At 36.4% G+C, this 16,882-nt stretch overlaps 1 protein-coding gene across 2 annotated transcripts in view; it reads right to left on the bottom strand.

The window, feature by feature from the left end:
- SKAP1 (src kinase associated phosphoprotein 1) overlaps window positions 1-16,882 on the bottom strand; it is a 277,155-nt gene that overhangs the window by 199,366 nt on the left and 60,907 nt on the right. For both annotated transcript variants that reach the window (XM_049637518.1, XM_049637519.1), the window contains exon 4: window positions 1,464-1,580. In XM_049637518.1, the coding sequence (XP_049493475.1) occupies window positions 1,464-1,580 (117 nt within the window). The remainder of the gene's footprint in view (window positions 1-1,463; window positions 1,581-16,882) is intronic.

Here is a 16,882-nt window from a genome sequence, read left to right as displayed (position 1 = left end):
GTTCTAATTCTGTCAAGCATTAGGTTAATCAAAAACAAATGGAAGGTTGGTTTTTTTTAATGTTTTGCACTGTTAATTTTCTAAAATTATAATAAACCACCAGTGCAACTATTAAGCTTTCAATCCAAACAATGTTTTTAAGTGTAATACTTGAGTCAATATACAGATCCTAAATTGTAAGCCCCAATTTCTAAAACTTGGGTATTACTAACTGCGTTAGTATACAAATCTCAAGCAAAATAAAATGTTTCTGCACAATGGAATTCATAGTTCTGATGTGGAGAAAATATGAACTGTCGAATGGGCTAAATGAAATGAGATTTAATGGATAAGTGAACTAATATCACACCGTATATTAGCTAACTGGAATTTAAATAAAAGCTTCAGAAAAAAAAGAAAGAATTAATGGATATGTTAAAAAGAGAAAGGAATTAGGGATTGTGAACTCTCGGCAAATGCCAAAGTCATAGGGAAATCTGACAGAAAAATAAATTAAAAGATTACAGGCTAATGAAGAGAAATAAGGAATAGTTTACCAACTTTACTCCCAATCCCTAAGTGAATAATATGATTCCAATTTAATATTCAGTTTAGTAGCATCTCTACCTTTTTCCCCCCACTGAAAAGGCACAAGAGAGGCTTTGGTAAGATAACCGTGTGCATCAGTGATGATCAAACCGTCTGTTCAAGTGGCCAGATGCCAGAAGAGGCACAGTGAACCCCCACCCTTGGGATATCTGAGCCTGAGCCAGAAACTAGCAGCCACTAAGACAAAATTTTTATATTCATGTATCTTAAAAATTAATGCATATTTTGCATCCCACTCTATTACATACCAATGTAATATAAAATTTAATATAAAAGTAATGTTTGTAACAGTTGAATTATTTAACTCCTCTCATTCCCAAATCTTCAAGGAAAATGAATGCTCCATGAAGATTTACATTGTGGTTCTTGTGGCTTCCACTTCCCTTTGAATAACACCAACATGGTCAGAGAGGGATAGGTGAGAAGCATGGATAAAAATCATATCTTACTATAATATTATCGGTTCAAGGGTCTCAAATAATCCACAATAAATCAATAATCCAATAATCACCAAATGAAAGCTCCAATTCTCATGCAACACTGTGAAACTAAGAAAGCTGTAAGACGGTGAACTGGGCAATCTTAAAATGCCCTCTTAGCTTTTGAGCTACAGTTCTTATAAAAAGATCAATAACGATGTCTTCCTGCTCCAGCATGGAATTAGTGTTTCCCTAAATACATTAGCTTCAGAAGTATTGACTTACCTAGGAAGATCAGCACCACAACTAAACAAATAGTTGTTCTTTGCAAACTAGTGATTACCAATACAGAAAACTCACTGAAGTCAGCTTGGTTCAAAATGACAAAAGGCAAAGACACCAAGACAAAAAGTAACAAAGTGCGGTCAACCCAAGATCCAGGAAGATGACACTCACCCTCATCCTGATAATCGGGCAAAAAAGGTGCATCTGATGTGAGAGAGGGGCCATGAGTTCCACTATGGTTATCATCAGAGCTGTCCTGTCCAAGGAAACTTTCAGCTTGGTCTCCCCCTGAGGGATAAAAAAGGACAAAAGTCAGGTCACACTTGGGACATCTTTATAAAGGTCTTCGTAGATTTCTTCTGCCATTCACCCCAAACCCCCAAAAGATAACATGGCCACTATCCATTAACATATGAGGAAAAAATAAATAAGAACCAACTTACCTGGCTGGGAAATTTTCCATTCAACTAACTAGAACTTAGAAACGGTTATCAGAGAGTGGGGAGACCTCTTGCCACCAGAAAGAAACTTCTCCACCACACTTAAAATGAGAACACAGCTATATAAATATGCATTCGTATTTACTTGTCTTCCATTAATTACAGCCTTTACTCTGAATGCCTGTTTCTCTATATATTTCCAAATAGGATAGAATAAATCACACAAAGGGTTAACCTGTACATAATATAATGTAACAAGGCCAGTATTCTTCCCTTCTCTGAAAACTAAGAGCCTTAAAAACAGAGAGAACCTAGACTTTGCTGGATTCTATTCCAATTTAAATCACTACTTGTTTTGCAATCTTAAGAAAGTTCTCTCTTTATAATTCTAGTTTACAGCCCATGCAACCAACCTCTTAGGAATTCTAAAAGCCCTAAGAAGGTAATGTTTGTTCTGTAAAATGGCTTTGATGAAAGGTAATGTATATGCAATACTGAATTATGCAATTAAAACAATGCTAATCCCTTTTGGGTGTTTTCAACATACATTGGATTATATTTTGTAGAAGTGGCCCATGCTATTATGATACTTTAAAAGGTTCAGATGGAAGATGTTCGATCATTCAGAAACCGGAAGAAAAGACTCTGCATTGCAAATGGTTTCCTTAAAATCCCCCAAACAGAGGTACAGTGTGCTGATAAAAGGACACCAACAGCTGCTCAGTTCATTTCACAAACATGAAAAGGGGATTTTCAACTGAATTTAATATTATCTCAAATACTAATTTCCAAAGGAAATCACCAATGCTAATCTCCGTAAACACTGTAGAGTTTTGGCCCTGGATTTCAACGAGGGAGCAGTGAAACCAAACAACCTACATAGAATCTGTATTGCCTCACTTTAAAGGTTTATTTCCTACAATTAAACTGGAAGGATAGGGAGGATATAAAATGATGAAAAGAGAATGGCTGTGGCCTTCTCTTTCCATAAATTAGATGATCATATCTAGACTCCTCTACGAATACTCAATGGTAGGTAGCTTGTCCATAACTGAGTTGAACACCTGCATATACAGGACTTTAGAAATAAACTATGGGCTTTATTGTGGAAAAGAAAAGTTTAAAACAAGACAACAGCACCCACCACCACCACCTCACACAGTAGTTGTTGGTCAGAGCCAGAAGAAATGCTCTCCTTTATTAGGCTACTGATCAGGGTACAAAGCTGATTATGGTTATGCTTAAAGTATCACTGCGAAATTTCGCCTTTATAACCAGAAAAATTTTCAAAACCTGGACTGAAGGTTAAATGACTCAAATTTTACATCACTGCAAATCCACTGAAATTATATTATCAATACAACCTAATGGACTGCTTTGGCAAGTAACCTGAAAGTGAGCTGTGAGGTTAAAGGAATTTTAAAAATTTGAGCCAAACCAAAATCCATTAAAAAAAAAAAAAAAAAAAAAGAAGAAGAAGAAAAAGTAGCAGTTTGGGTTGCCAAGCAAAATTTAACATTTGTAGGATATACTGAACATTATCAACTATCGTTCTAGACTCAATTTTCTGCTGGCTTCAGAAATTTGACAAAGCCACTCTTACATATTCTAGCATTCCAGACTTTTTTTTTTTTTTAAATAAGCAGATCAGGAGGGGCTTTGTTTTGTTGTGTTTTAATTACTTACTTACTTAATTTTTTAATTTTAGTAAAAGGCGAAAGATTTATGCGATCTGAAGAGAAACCAGAGCATAATTTTTTAATTTTAGAAAGAGAGAGTGCACGAGTTGGGGAGAGGGGCAGAGAGAGAGGTGGGGGAATGCATCCCAAACAGGCTCCATCCCACAAACCTAGGATCATGACTTGAGCTGAAATCAAGAGTTGGACGCTCGACTGAGCCACCTGGGCCCCCTGTTTTGTTGTATTTTAAATGAAAATTTTATTTTGGTATAATTTTAGATTTATTCTAAATATTGCAAAGATAGTACAGAGGGTTCCTGCACACCCTTCACCTAACTTCTCCCAATGTCAACTTCTTACATAACTAGGCTATGTCTGTCCAAACCAAGAAATTAACATTGGTACACTGCTATTACCTAAACTATAGACTTTATTTGGATTTCACCAGTTTTTCCACTAATGTTCTTTTTCTGTTCCAGAATCCAATTCAATTGGATTTAGAGGCTCCATTTAAAAAATCTCATCCAGGGGCGCCTGGGTGGCTCAGTCAGTTAGGCATCCAACTCTTGATCTTGGCTCAGGTCATGATCTCACAATTTGTGAGATCGAGTCCCGCATTGGGCTCTGTGCTGAGCATGGAGCCTGTTTGGGATTCTCTCTTTCCCTCTCTCTCTGCCCCTCCCCCACTCACACTTTCTCTGTTTCTCTCAAAATAAATAAATTTTAAAAAAAAATCTCGTCCAAAATACCTGCCTGAATTTGGCATTTGATTTATCAACTTCAAATGGAAAAGTCACTTCCATGTGGTTCCTATGGTTTCTGGACATCGTTACCCAACGGGGGCTTTTAACAGCCATTCCTGTGCCAAATATAAGGCCATGCTTTTGTAAAGTATCAACAGCAAAGGTATACAACTCGATGCAGCAAAAACAGAGCCTGGGTCGGTACTAAAAATGGTTGTGGTGGGGGAAACATTTAAAAATATGTTTTACATCCAAGCATAATTAGTTCCTGATGGTGGAAATGTTGCTAGAAGTGTTTTTAGCGTCACATCAAGTGGCCCAACTCCCTTGGGCACACACAGAAAAAAGCCTATAACGGTATATAAATAGACACTCCCGTGTAATTAAAATGATTACAACTACTCAAGATGCATGGGTGAAAAGTTTTATAGGAGAACCAGCAATTACTGTGGTCATTTTGGATTTGTTTAAGTTGAGGACATCATTTTTCCTTAAAACATAACCGCAAGTGGTCGCTGGATTCATCTGCAGCTCTGAGAATCGCAGTTCCAAGTGGCCACTACCGTTGTCCAGTGGGATCAGACATAAATGATCCCGAACTATAGTGACAGACACTTCCATTCAGCAGCTCTACAATTAGGGCTTAGAACTCCATCTGCTTAGAGTGGCTTTCTCACAAGCAAGGCCCCTTGCCACTAGAGACACGCTTTCCCATTGCAACTTGCTCAGAATCAATATATTTCTACACAGATATATATTCTCACACACAATATCTCCATTAATCACATCCACCACCTCTGGTCCCTTTTCTTTGTATTTCTGTACAAGATCTGGGGAAACTATATCAAGTATTCATCTGCTATTAGCTGGTAATTTTCTGCTCTACCCTAAGTGTCATAAGAATTGGGCACCGGATACACTCCTCAGTATATCCAATGGCAGTTCTCCTCTGAGTATCGTGCTGAGGGGCCTATAAGGGGGATGATTTCTCTATTGTTCGTTCCTGAGAGTCAAACTCAATTTCATCCATGCTCCATAGAATGATAAGTTGGGAATTTCTGAAGTTTGGAGCAGAAATATAAAGCAGCTTTGTGTCAGGTGTGAGGTAATTATTTGCTAGGGTTTCTGTGCTATTTGTTTTTATTCCCTGTGTTTTCATTAACAGTTAATGAGTCCCCCCCCCCCCCCCCCAACTCTGAAACAATAGCTTGGCCACTAGAAGTTGGCTTTTTTCTGCCATGGATTCAACCAGCTGTTGCTGCTCCATAAACTTTATGGAGAAGTGAATTAGACTGCTAAAAACTTTCATTTCCTAATTCAATTCCAAATAAAACAGGGGGAAAAAAATGAACCATGATGATGTTCCCCTTGTAACTATTTTCACTCCTAGAAAACCCATCTGATTCTTAACTTACAGGTACTATTTAGGGACAAAAACAGGCCATAATGACAACTTTACCAAAGAACTGAAAACAGACTGAAAGCAGTTTAAGCATAAAAAGTAACATGACAGTTAACAAATAGATAAAACATATAAGTATATGTTTGCTTATTCAACATGTAAAGGCTCAATGGTTTTTCCACGTTAGTATGAAGCCATCATCTTTTACTTCTAATTAATTGTGAGCTCTATTATAAAGACTTTATTCACGTCTGCAACCAACTGTTTCTATGGTGTGGTTCAAAATTCCTAGGGTTTGCTATCGCTTCACCAAGTACCTCTGGATAAAATCAGGAAATTGAAATTAATGTAGAATTGTCTGCAATTTTTTGTTCTTTGTTTTTATTGTTGCTGTTGGAAAGGAACACACGACTTCTGACTCTATTTAATATTTAAGAGCCCATGAGACACACAGCTCCCTCTTTAAACTAATAAATCCTAAAGAAAATGCTATAAATAAAGGTCCCTGATCCAAATCCAGTTAGTTTTCATGCTTCATAGCATTAATATTGCCAGGTTTTCACAGACCAATTTAATGGTAATGCAGTTCCCAAAGCTGAACTAAGGTAAGATTAGAAAAACTGCTGCTTATTATTCCTTATTATAACCATTCACCTAAGTTATTGAATATAACACCAACTAGAACAGGTTGCGTACATATGTGCCCATATATGTGAAATGTTCCTCACATGTAAATATGTTATGGAGCCCATTTGCAACACCAAAGCTAAAGTTCTGTCAACACTTGTGTTATAAATTAGATAACATTTTGCACACACTCATGCATTAGAAAATGTATGGTGTTTCCCACAGAACATCTTAGAAGCTTCACTGATTTCTAAATATCCATTTGGATTTACGTGGTTAGTCCTTGTGATTAATCCATGTGTAGTGAAGGTCTCAAATTCTTCTCCATTCGATGCAGCCTGACTTCCTGGCCATCCCCCGCCCCCCAACATCTAGCCATAACTCAATGTATAAATATTCTTTTTTCCCCCAAGGCCCTGGCAGTGAGTGTAATAGTACCGAATGTCATTAAGTCTACAGAACAAATGATAGGTCAGGTAAAGAAAGTTCCCATTTATCATTCTTTTAAAAAGCTGCTCCAACTAGATCTTGAATGTACAAGAAATAAATTGAGCTTAACGTTAAGTTTTTTAGCTCATGATACTGTTTACTAATTGTATTATTTTCAACATGCTGAGAATAACAGCCTTCTTAAGAACTTTTAGGGATATCATTGCAGAGAATAGCAGTCCAAATGATTAGAAATGGGATCAAATTGCTTAGACGCTTATAGCACAGTCACTACAACATCTGTGAATCCAACAACCAAAAGTGCAGCATAGCTTAATAATATTTCAAAAATGAACTACACCTGTCAGTGGGGGGGGTTGGACAGGAAAATACCCAGGGGAACAAACTGAAAAGTTTTTTTTTCCCCCTCCTTCAAAAAAGTGGTCTTTTATGATGCAGTTTTTCATTTTGACCAGTAGGGTGGGCTGCAGTGTGTAGCATCATCCTAGTTCTTAAAAAAGAAAAAAAAAAAAAAAGGTAGCCACCAAGTGAACCTTCCTGCTCCTACCCCTCCCCCACCAGAAAACGCTGAGATTTTTAACCCTTTTTAGGTTTCACATAAGGCATAACTTCTGGACATTAACAAACTGGAGGGCTGGCAGCAACAAATACAAACCAGATAATTGTATATGTGACAACGCACACTTCATAAAGCAAATTATAGCCTGTCAGCAATCATTCTGGCTTTATAATAACACATTCTATCTACTACTGTTATCGTTCAACTGGTACTAAAATGGAGCCTGCTGGGTTAGAATATTTTCAATAGTAATGAGACTTTGACAGAATTCAAAACATGTAAACCTAAGTATTTGGTATATATGGATAAATACAATGTAAAATAAACGCATTTATCATATGTCAACCAGGCGATCATAACCTGGAATTATTGGTTCGTAGTTCTGTTTTCCTTGGACCACTGTATTTTTCAGTGTTTAATTCTTATTATGAAGCTATTCAACTGAATTCTCCACATGCTTTGACTTACAGGAGAAAGCTATAGCAAGAATAACAATACAACAGCTTACTGAAGCCTTACTGGGTACAGGCTCTAGGTCAAGATTCTTCACATACTATCTCATTTAATTCTCAAGCTAATCCTGTGGTATGTTATTATCTCAAAGCTGCAGATAAAGAAATTGAGACACAGAGACTAAATAACTTACCTAAAGTCACATAAGTGACTCATAAGTGGCAGAGCTAGGCTTTGACCCCTTGTTGTCTGGTTCCTAAGCTCTTGTTCTAATCCACTGAGCTGTACAGTCTTCAAAACTGTATGCTTCCTAAATCATGATCATTACTCAAAGGCAAAGCATACTGAATGACCGTCAATGACTTGGATTTATGGCCTATGCTATTAATTAGTGTTTTGTTCTTTACTTGGGTGAAGTAAATCTATAATCAAAAGTATAAATCATTATAAATAGTAGTAATACTAGTAACCACATTAGGCATTGAACTAATCAACAAAGCCAAATGTGGTCAGTGATTTCGCGAAGAAGGAGCTGGTTCAATTCACGGGTTCAAATTTATTGGAGTAGTATTGTTGTAGGGATTTTAATTTTAATTTTTTATATATTTTTTTATTTGACAGAGAGAGCACTAACGCAAGTTGGGGAGTGCGGCAGAGGGAGAGAGACAGAATCCCAGCAGAGGGGGAGGGAAAGAATCCCTCCACTCAGTGTGGAGCCTAACCCAGGGCTCAATCCCACCACCCTGGGATCATGACTCGAGCCGAAATCAAGAGTTGGACGCTCAACAGACTGAGCCACCCAGGAGCCCCTACAGTGACTTTTAAAATAACACCTTTTGGCATGGATTTCATGCTTGCAAAGGATAGTCTTTTGTAAGTCTTACTGAAAACTTTGGGTTTTGTCCTATCAATATGTTGAAATTTTTTTCCAGCATCTTCTGTTTGATTTTATTGAATCCTGGGTATTTTTGACCCTGCCTCATAGAAAATGGGCCAACATACTCCACACCCAAATGCAGTTCTGACCTGGCTTAATTAAAGAATGTACTTCCTTTCTGGCATTATCATCTTTTAAGTCTCACAGTAGGAAAATGCCTCAAAAAAGATGTAATTACGTATGAATGCAGCAATTTTATGACTATTGGTTCATCCCGCTCTCTCCTCCCATCTTTTTTGTTTCCTTCTCCCAAATAACAAATTGTAGTAGTCCTTAGCAATGACTTCCAGTCCTGATGCATTCTAGGATCTATTATACCTCAGTTAGTTTACCCATATTTCTTCTTCTTGAGAGAAACCGTAAGGCCAGTTGGACCCCAGTATCTTCTGCTAAAGAAGAATAGAACTCCATGATCTATAGGGCGAAGATCAGATGTAAGAAAAGAATCCAAAGAGTAAAAATAAAACAACATATAATAAAGAATAGACTGTGGGTAAGATTAGCAGGCCTGAAAATGTGAAATGACTTTTTCTTAAGTGTTTATTTATTTTTAACAGACAGAGTGTGAGCGGGAGAGGGGCAGAGAGGGAGGGAGACACAGAATCTGAAGCAGGCTCCAGGCTCTGAGCTGTCAGCACAGAGCCCGACGCGGGGCTAGAACTCACAAACCAGGAGCTCATGGCCTGAGACAAAGTCAGACACTTAACCGACTGAGCCCCCCAGGTGCTCCTGGACATGAAATGACTTTTAGCGTACTGAAGAGAAGGTGAGTTGTCTTTGAGTAATACAGACCTCCAATACCACTGACGCTGAAATGGCAGAGGGTGACAAGGTTCAGCCTCCCCACGCCTACCCCACCTCAAAAAGAGGTGTTCGTGTATGATAACAACACGTAACAACAACATCAACAACCAAAATCTCTCACTACCAACAATTCCATTCAATGTTTGGTCCTTTTTGGAACAGAAGTTTCACATGAAAGAACATTTCCTTGTTTTTAAAATTTATTTTTGCTTCTTCATTAGGGTATCGCTAACACGAGGAAAGTGCACAAATCTTAAGGAGGGTAAGTGGGTGTTGCATTTTAAGTTTAGGAAAATGCCGTCTGGTGATGAACTGTGATCAAGAACCGGGTCAGGCTGGCAAGTCTGCGTAAGTACACGTCAGCTGACAAGGGTAGGTGTGAAGGTTGGTTCTCTTACTCTTTGCCTCACAAGAGTCAGCAGGAACTGGAAACTTCATTTTGCATATCGTATAATTCCCTTGTCCATAACTAAGCCATCCCTTTCCTGTATTAGTGGTACTTCGGCCATCCTGGTAAACAGTAACTATTAAACAAGTTTCTGAGAGAAGTATGTGGTGATGGGCAGCACAGCGAAAAATTACTGCTGTATAATTAGGCTCGACCATCACATTATGTAGCCTCCAAATATCAAACAAATTCACTGGGGTTCAAGTCCAAAGACTTAACCTACTTACTCACAGAAGTTTTGAGCAGAAAAGCGAAAAATGTTATGTTCCACTTTACCTCACATTACACATTTCTCTCAATATTTTGTGTCCAGAAGATAAGAATTCATTAGAAGCAGAATTCCTGAAGTAGATTAGTTCTTATGCCCAAACTTTCGGTTCAGAAACTACTCCTCACATACTTTTCTGTATTATCCAGGGAAAATACTCTCCAAGAGAAATCACTTATATGTTTTTTTTCCTCAACAAAAGTTCCCAGACTAACCAAACTTAAAGCAGTCACTTATTGACCAGTTTCATTCTTTGCATCTGCATAAAAACAAGAAATTTCATGAACTTTTAATGACCACATATGGAAAAAAAAAGACTGAGATGGGGTAAGAAAGGTGTTCTTTATCGATGACCATGGGTATTATATGATACTACTTTATTATCTATTTTTAAATTCACTTTTAAGTGATAAGTCAACCTAACACACGTATATATTGCTGGCCCTCAAACACTAAACAACAGAGAATGCCGTTATTTCATACCATCATCAGGATTCTGCCTGATGTAAATTCAAATGTAAAAATAAGTAAGTAAAGGAGAGGGGAAAAAAAATCTGAACGGACATGAAACTACCAAATCATGATTCTACTGAAAAAGAGCTCACTATTGTGTTAAACGAGGTCGTTTTGTGAGCTTTTTTTTTTTTTTGCCTCCAGTTTTATTGAGATATAACCGACATACAACATTGTATTAGTTTTAGGTGGACAAAATCGTGATTTGTATATCTTGTGAAATGATCACCACTGTAAGTTTAGTCAAAATCCATCGCCTCACATAGCTACAAATTTTTTTTTTCTTATCATGAGAACTTTTAAGATCTACTCTAGTCAACTTCCAAATATACAATACAGTATTGTCAACTATAGTAAACTTCTTTATTATATTTTAAAAAAAGTTAAACATGCCCAGAGCAAAAAATTTCAAACATTACAGGAAGGTATATAATGAAATCTCATTTTCCTTTGCTTCTCTTGGTTCTTCTCTCCAGAGGTAACCATTCTGGGGGTTTCTGAGCGTGCCATAAATTTTTTATCTCAATGTAACAAGAGTCTGTGTTAGTGGATTTTTTTTAAACAAATGTTAGTATTTGTCCTGTTCTGTAATCTACTTTTCTTCCCATTCATTTATCTTGGAGGTTCTTCCATATCAGCATATATAGATTTATCTCATTTCTCATTTTAACCAATATTTAGTTAAAAATAATATATACACATGGTGAAAATTCAGATAGTACCAAAGGATATGAATAATGAAGCTTCTTTCTTCCGCTCATCTGGATATCCCCCTCAGCAGAGGTTACCACTGTTCATAGATTCATGTGTATCCTCCCCAAAATATTCTATACCTGAGTAAAAAGCAAGCACATGTGCAAGATACATGTACACACACAGAGAATTACACTGTGTGCCCAAATTGCCCTTTTATTTAACAATATGCCTTGGAGAACTTTACATGTTACACATCTATATGTATTATGTTCTTTTAACTTGTATGTAATATTCCATTAAATGGATGTGACGTACTTTATTCAACTAGTCTCCTAATGCTAGACATTCAGGTTATTTGGAGTCTTTCCTATTCTAAGGAATGCTTACATATAACTCATAGTGTAGAGGACACAGAAGGCAGCAGCATCTGATTCCAATGATTTTTTTCCTTCAACTGTATTAAATCCAGTTTTTTCTTTCTTTTTTTGACCAACAATAGGTTTTATTTTTTATTTTATTCTTTTCCAATTCTTTTTCTTACATCTCAATATCATCTACTCCAGAATAGGGAATTTAGAAAGAACATAAAAATCTTAGAAAACTTTAACACTGAAAAGAAAAAAAATTAGTCTTTTCATTAAAGAAAAATCTTAACTCTTTTTGGCAATAGCTACAAAACAGTGTATTAATTTTAAAATATACTGGTGCACTCTTTTTGAAAAAATGCACCAAACAGTAGATGTATAGGAAGTAAAATATTTGAAAAGGTATCAAAGTCAGTAATTAACTTCAGAAACAACTTGTGTGTATATCCACTTTCTACAGATTAATTTGTATAAAATGTAGCAAAAAAGGAAAGGGGGAAAGGCCTAAAGGAAGTCAAGTCACAAAAGCAGCTGTCAAGATTGTTGATGCTAAGAGGTTGGGCTAAAGCCAAAGGCAAGAGTATTCGTCCTGTGTACATTTCCCGTTATTAAATCCCCAAAAGACATAGAAAACATTCTGGAAGACTTCTTTATAAAAAGTAGTATAAGTTAGGATATTCTAGGTTCATAACCAACACTTGTGTTTATAAAATATTAGCATTCCAGGAATAGTGATAGAAAAGATATTTAACAATAAATTACAAATATTGTAAATTCAGACTTTTTCTTACAGTTGCAAACACGTCATAAATTTGGGCTGTGTTTCTTTGTATAAATCCTACTTACGACTGTGCTAAAGCCTTCTGGCATGAATGCAAAGAGTATTTTCATAAATAAAACTTAGTAAAATCACTGTACACTCCATTAATTTAAAAACACTTCTCTCCAACTTCAAAGGGAGACCCTTTTCTCCTTTTTTAGTGCAAAGATGGTGTTTCTTTGCTGCGTTAATGGTTTGCTTCTTGTAGCTGTCATAACTACATGCCCCAAGTATGTGATAGTAAGAGACGAGAAGTTAAATGACATCTTTGCTTCGATTCAACATGTCTCAGACATTACAGAGCAGCAAGCTCATCAATCTAACCTCAGAAGTGCCTACCAATACAAATCCTGCACATACATCCTTTAAATGCAAGCCTCACAAATATATACATGGCCCTATACTAGGGTTCAGCTGGAATAGATGAATTTTATGGGAAGACATGAGGTACATATTGTTTAAGTTCTATGCATGGATTTACTCACATAGACCTACTTTGAAACATAAAAATAATACTTTGGTTTTGTGTGTAGTAAGTAACTACCAGGAAGCAAGCACTCCCCCTGAGTTTGTCATAGCATTATAATTTCTTACAACTCACAATAACTATGAAGTAGATATTATTAGCAACATTTTGTAGATGAAGAGGTTATGTCACTTGCCATAGCTCACACAGTTTGTAAGTAGAGGAGCTGGCATTCAAATTTACCTCTGATGTCAAAACTCATGCTCTTTCCATCACAAAACATTAAACTTGCGGTTTTTTTTTTTAAAAAAAGGCTAACTATTCTATGTATTTTGTGCCCGAGACACATAAAATATCTAATGCATTAATGTACTAGTTCTTACAATAGAAATATAAGAATAATGTCACATTTTAAAAAATTCTCAACCTGGATTTCTTTTTCTTTTATCTTTGCATTATGAGAATTTTAAATGCATACAAAAGACAAAACAGTGTAATAAACCCCCATGTACACATCATCCATCCTCAACAATCAGAGTCAATTTATGACCCATCTGGTCTAATATACACCCCCACCCCATTTCTTCCTTCCTCTCCCATACTATTTTGAATACTATGTCAGACATCTATTACTTTATCTTTCAATATCACAGTGTATATCTCTCTAAGATAAGGACTCTTTAAAAATATATATATAAGCATAACACCATTGTCACACCTAAAATAATAACAATAGATTCTTTTTAAATTGAAGTATAATTGACATACTATCTCCTGCCAGTTTCAAGTGTACATCATAGTGATCCAATATTTACATATACTATGAAATGGGCCCCATGATAAGTCTAGTTAGCATCTGTCATCATACAAAGTTATTACAGTATTATTGGCTATATTCCCCATGCTGTACATTACGTTCCTGTCACTTATTTATTTTATAACTGGAAGTTTGTACCTCTTAATCCCCTTCACCTATTTCACCCACTCTGGTGACCAACAGTTTGTTTACTATATCTATGAGTCTGTTTCTGTTTTATTTTGTTTGTTCATTTGTTTTGTTTATTTTTCTATTTTTTTTTTTTAATGTTTATTTATTTTTGAGAGAGAGAGACAGAGACAGAGGCAGAGCACGAGCCGGGTAGGAGCAGAGAGACAGGGAGACACAGATCGGAAGCAGGCTCCAGGCTTCGAGCTGCCAGCACAGAGCCCCATGAAGGGCTCGAACTCACAGACTGTGACATCATGACCTGAGCCAAAGTTGGGACGCTTAAGTGACTGAGCCATCCAGGTGCCCCCATTTGTTTTAGATTCCACATATAAGTGAAATCATACGGTATTTGGCTTTCTCTGACTGATTTACTTCACTTAGCATAATGCCCTCTAGGTCGATCCATGCTGTCACAAATGGCAAGATTTCATTCTTTTTAATGGATGAGTAATATTCCATTGTATAAATCTACCTCATCACCTTTAACCATTCATCCATCAATGGACACTTAGGTTACTTCCATATCTTAGCTATTGTAAATAATGCTGCAGTGAGCATAGAGAGATGCATATACATCTTTGAATTGGTGTTTTTGTTTTCTTTGGATAAGCACCCAGAAATAGAATTGCTGAATCATATGGTAGTTCCATTTTTAAGTTTTTGAGGAACCTCCAAACTGTTTTCCATAGTGGCTGCACAAATTTACATTCCCACCAACAGTATGTAAGAGTTCTCTTTTCTGCACATCCTCGCCAACACTTGGTATTTCTTGTCTTTTTGATACTAACCAGTCTAACAGGTGTGAGGTGATATCTCATTGTGACTTTGATTTGTATCTCCCTGATGATGATGAGTGAAGCTGATCGTCTTTTCACCTGCCAGTCGGTCATCTGTGTGTCTTCTTTGGAAAATGTCTATTAAGTCCTCGCCCACTTTTTAATCAGGTTGTTTGGGGTTTTTTGTACATTAAGTTGTATCTTTATATACTTTGGAATTAACTCCTTATCAGATGTATGATTTGCAAATAAATATCTGTCTCATTCAGGAGGCTGCCCTTTCTTTTTGTTGATGGTTTCTTTTGCCGTGCAAAAGCTTTTTACTTTGATGTAGTCAACAGTAGATTCTTAACATAAATTATTCAATGTTAAAATTTCTAATTCTCTCACAGATATAATTCTTTATAGTTTATTTGACTCAAGATGAAAATGAGGTCTACACATTAGTTGATATGCCTTTTAATCTCCTTTTTTTTAAGTTTATTTATTTATTTTTGAGAGAGAGACAGAGAGAGAGAGAGAGAGAGAGGGGGTGGGGAGGGGCAGAGACAGGGAGAGACAGAATCCCAAACAGGCTCTGCACTGTAAGCGTGGAGCCCAACGCAGGACTCAATCTCACAAACTGCGAGGTCATGACCTAAGCTGAAATCAAGAGTTAGACACTTAACCGACTGAGCCACCCAGGTGCCCCTTACATCTCTTAAAGCCTACAGTTAATAAGGCTTTATAATAACATTTTCTTTGTTCACTTTGCATTATTTGCTTATGCCAAACTATATTTTTAGGCAATTTACTTTGATAAGGGATATAGGCTTGCCATTTCATAACAGGGTTTTTAAGGTTCACACAGTAGAAATTTTTCATATTAAAATATACTGAATAATTTTCTCAGAAACTCTCCACACCCCTCATGAAGATACTCAAAGAATCTTCAAGCTGGCAAGAAATTTCACTGGCTCATAGTGACCACTGGATTAAAAAAATTATTTTTGTTGTTATATATATTTACATATGGTCTTTCTTAAATTTTTATTTAAATATCGTGTCATTTGCTTTAGACTCTGGGTCCATGGTGGGCAATTTTTCTACTATTCATGATAATGTTTTTCCAGTAATAAATTTCTAATTAAAAACATTATACCTTGTAATTCAAATCTGATTAAACTATAACTGTTGATAATTAACTTGTTTTACAACAAGGGAAACTAAACAAAATGAAGTATATCAGTTTGCTTAATGCCACAAAGTCATACTGTCATTATATCCAAAAAGTAAAACTAATGTTTAACATCTGATCAATATCTTGCTTTAGATACCTGATTCATGAAATGTAAAAGCTCTACGGCAAAGATCCCAGTGAATTTTCTTTGTAACTTTAAGTGAAACATTAAGTAGAAAAAAAAGTTCTTAAAGCAAGCAGGACTTGAATTGTGAAAGGAATCTATGTCTTATTAAAAAATAAAAATAAAAAGCTTTTCCCACATTCTCCAATCATATTTGAGCTCATTAAAAGAGCTCTTTCACTTCTGTTCCTTCCACATGAAAATAAGCTATTTGGATTATGTTTTATTTTCCCCATGTTTCATTCTTTGTTAACAAACATCATTCAGGAAGGTGACTGTGGGCCGATAAGAAAATTTGGGTGGAAATGTGAGGGCAAGAATTGCCATTAACACACTCGTAAATGCACACTACATTTTCTCACTGTTCACTATGCCCAGGTACTGTGCTAGGGCTTATACATATTACCATTCGTCCCCGTAACAGCACTGCAAATGAGACAGTAAAATACAGTGAGCAAGAGCATGGGCTCTGGGACTATGAATGAGCATGAGGTTTCTTACTGTACTTACTACACTAAAAACCACTGACTTGTATACTTTGAAAGGGTGAATTTTGTGTTATGTGAATTCTATCTCAAAAAAAAAGCATATGCTATGGAGTCAGCCTGACCAAGTTAGAATCCTTGAGGGGCACGACATTGAGCAATTCTCAACCTCTCTGTGCCTCAGTGCCCATGTCTGTCAAATGGGTTTATTAGTACCTGCTTCATAGGGCTGTTCTGAAAATCAAATAAGAGAACACATATATAGGACTTAGCACAGTGTCTGGAGCATCTCCCATTTTATAGATAAAGAAGCTGAGTTTCAGAGAAA

This window comes from Panthera uncia, chromosome E1 (genome assembly GCF_023721935.1).
Source record: "Panthera uncia isolate 11264 chromosome E1, Puncia_PCG_1.0, whole genome shotgun sequence".
Lineage (NCBI taxonomy): Eukaryota > Metazoa > Chordata > Mammalia > Carnivora > Felidae > Panthera > Panthera uncia.
The sequence above is the reverse complement of the archived record's forward strand: the minus strand, read 5'-3'. Positions and strand labels throughout refer to the sequence as shown.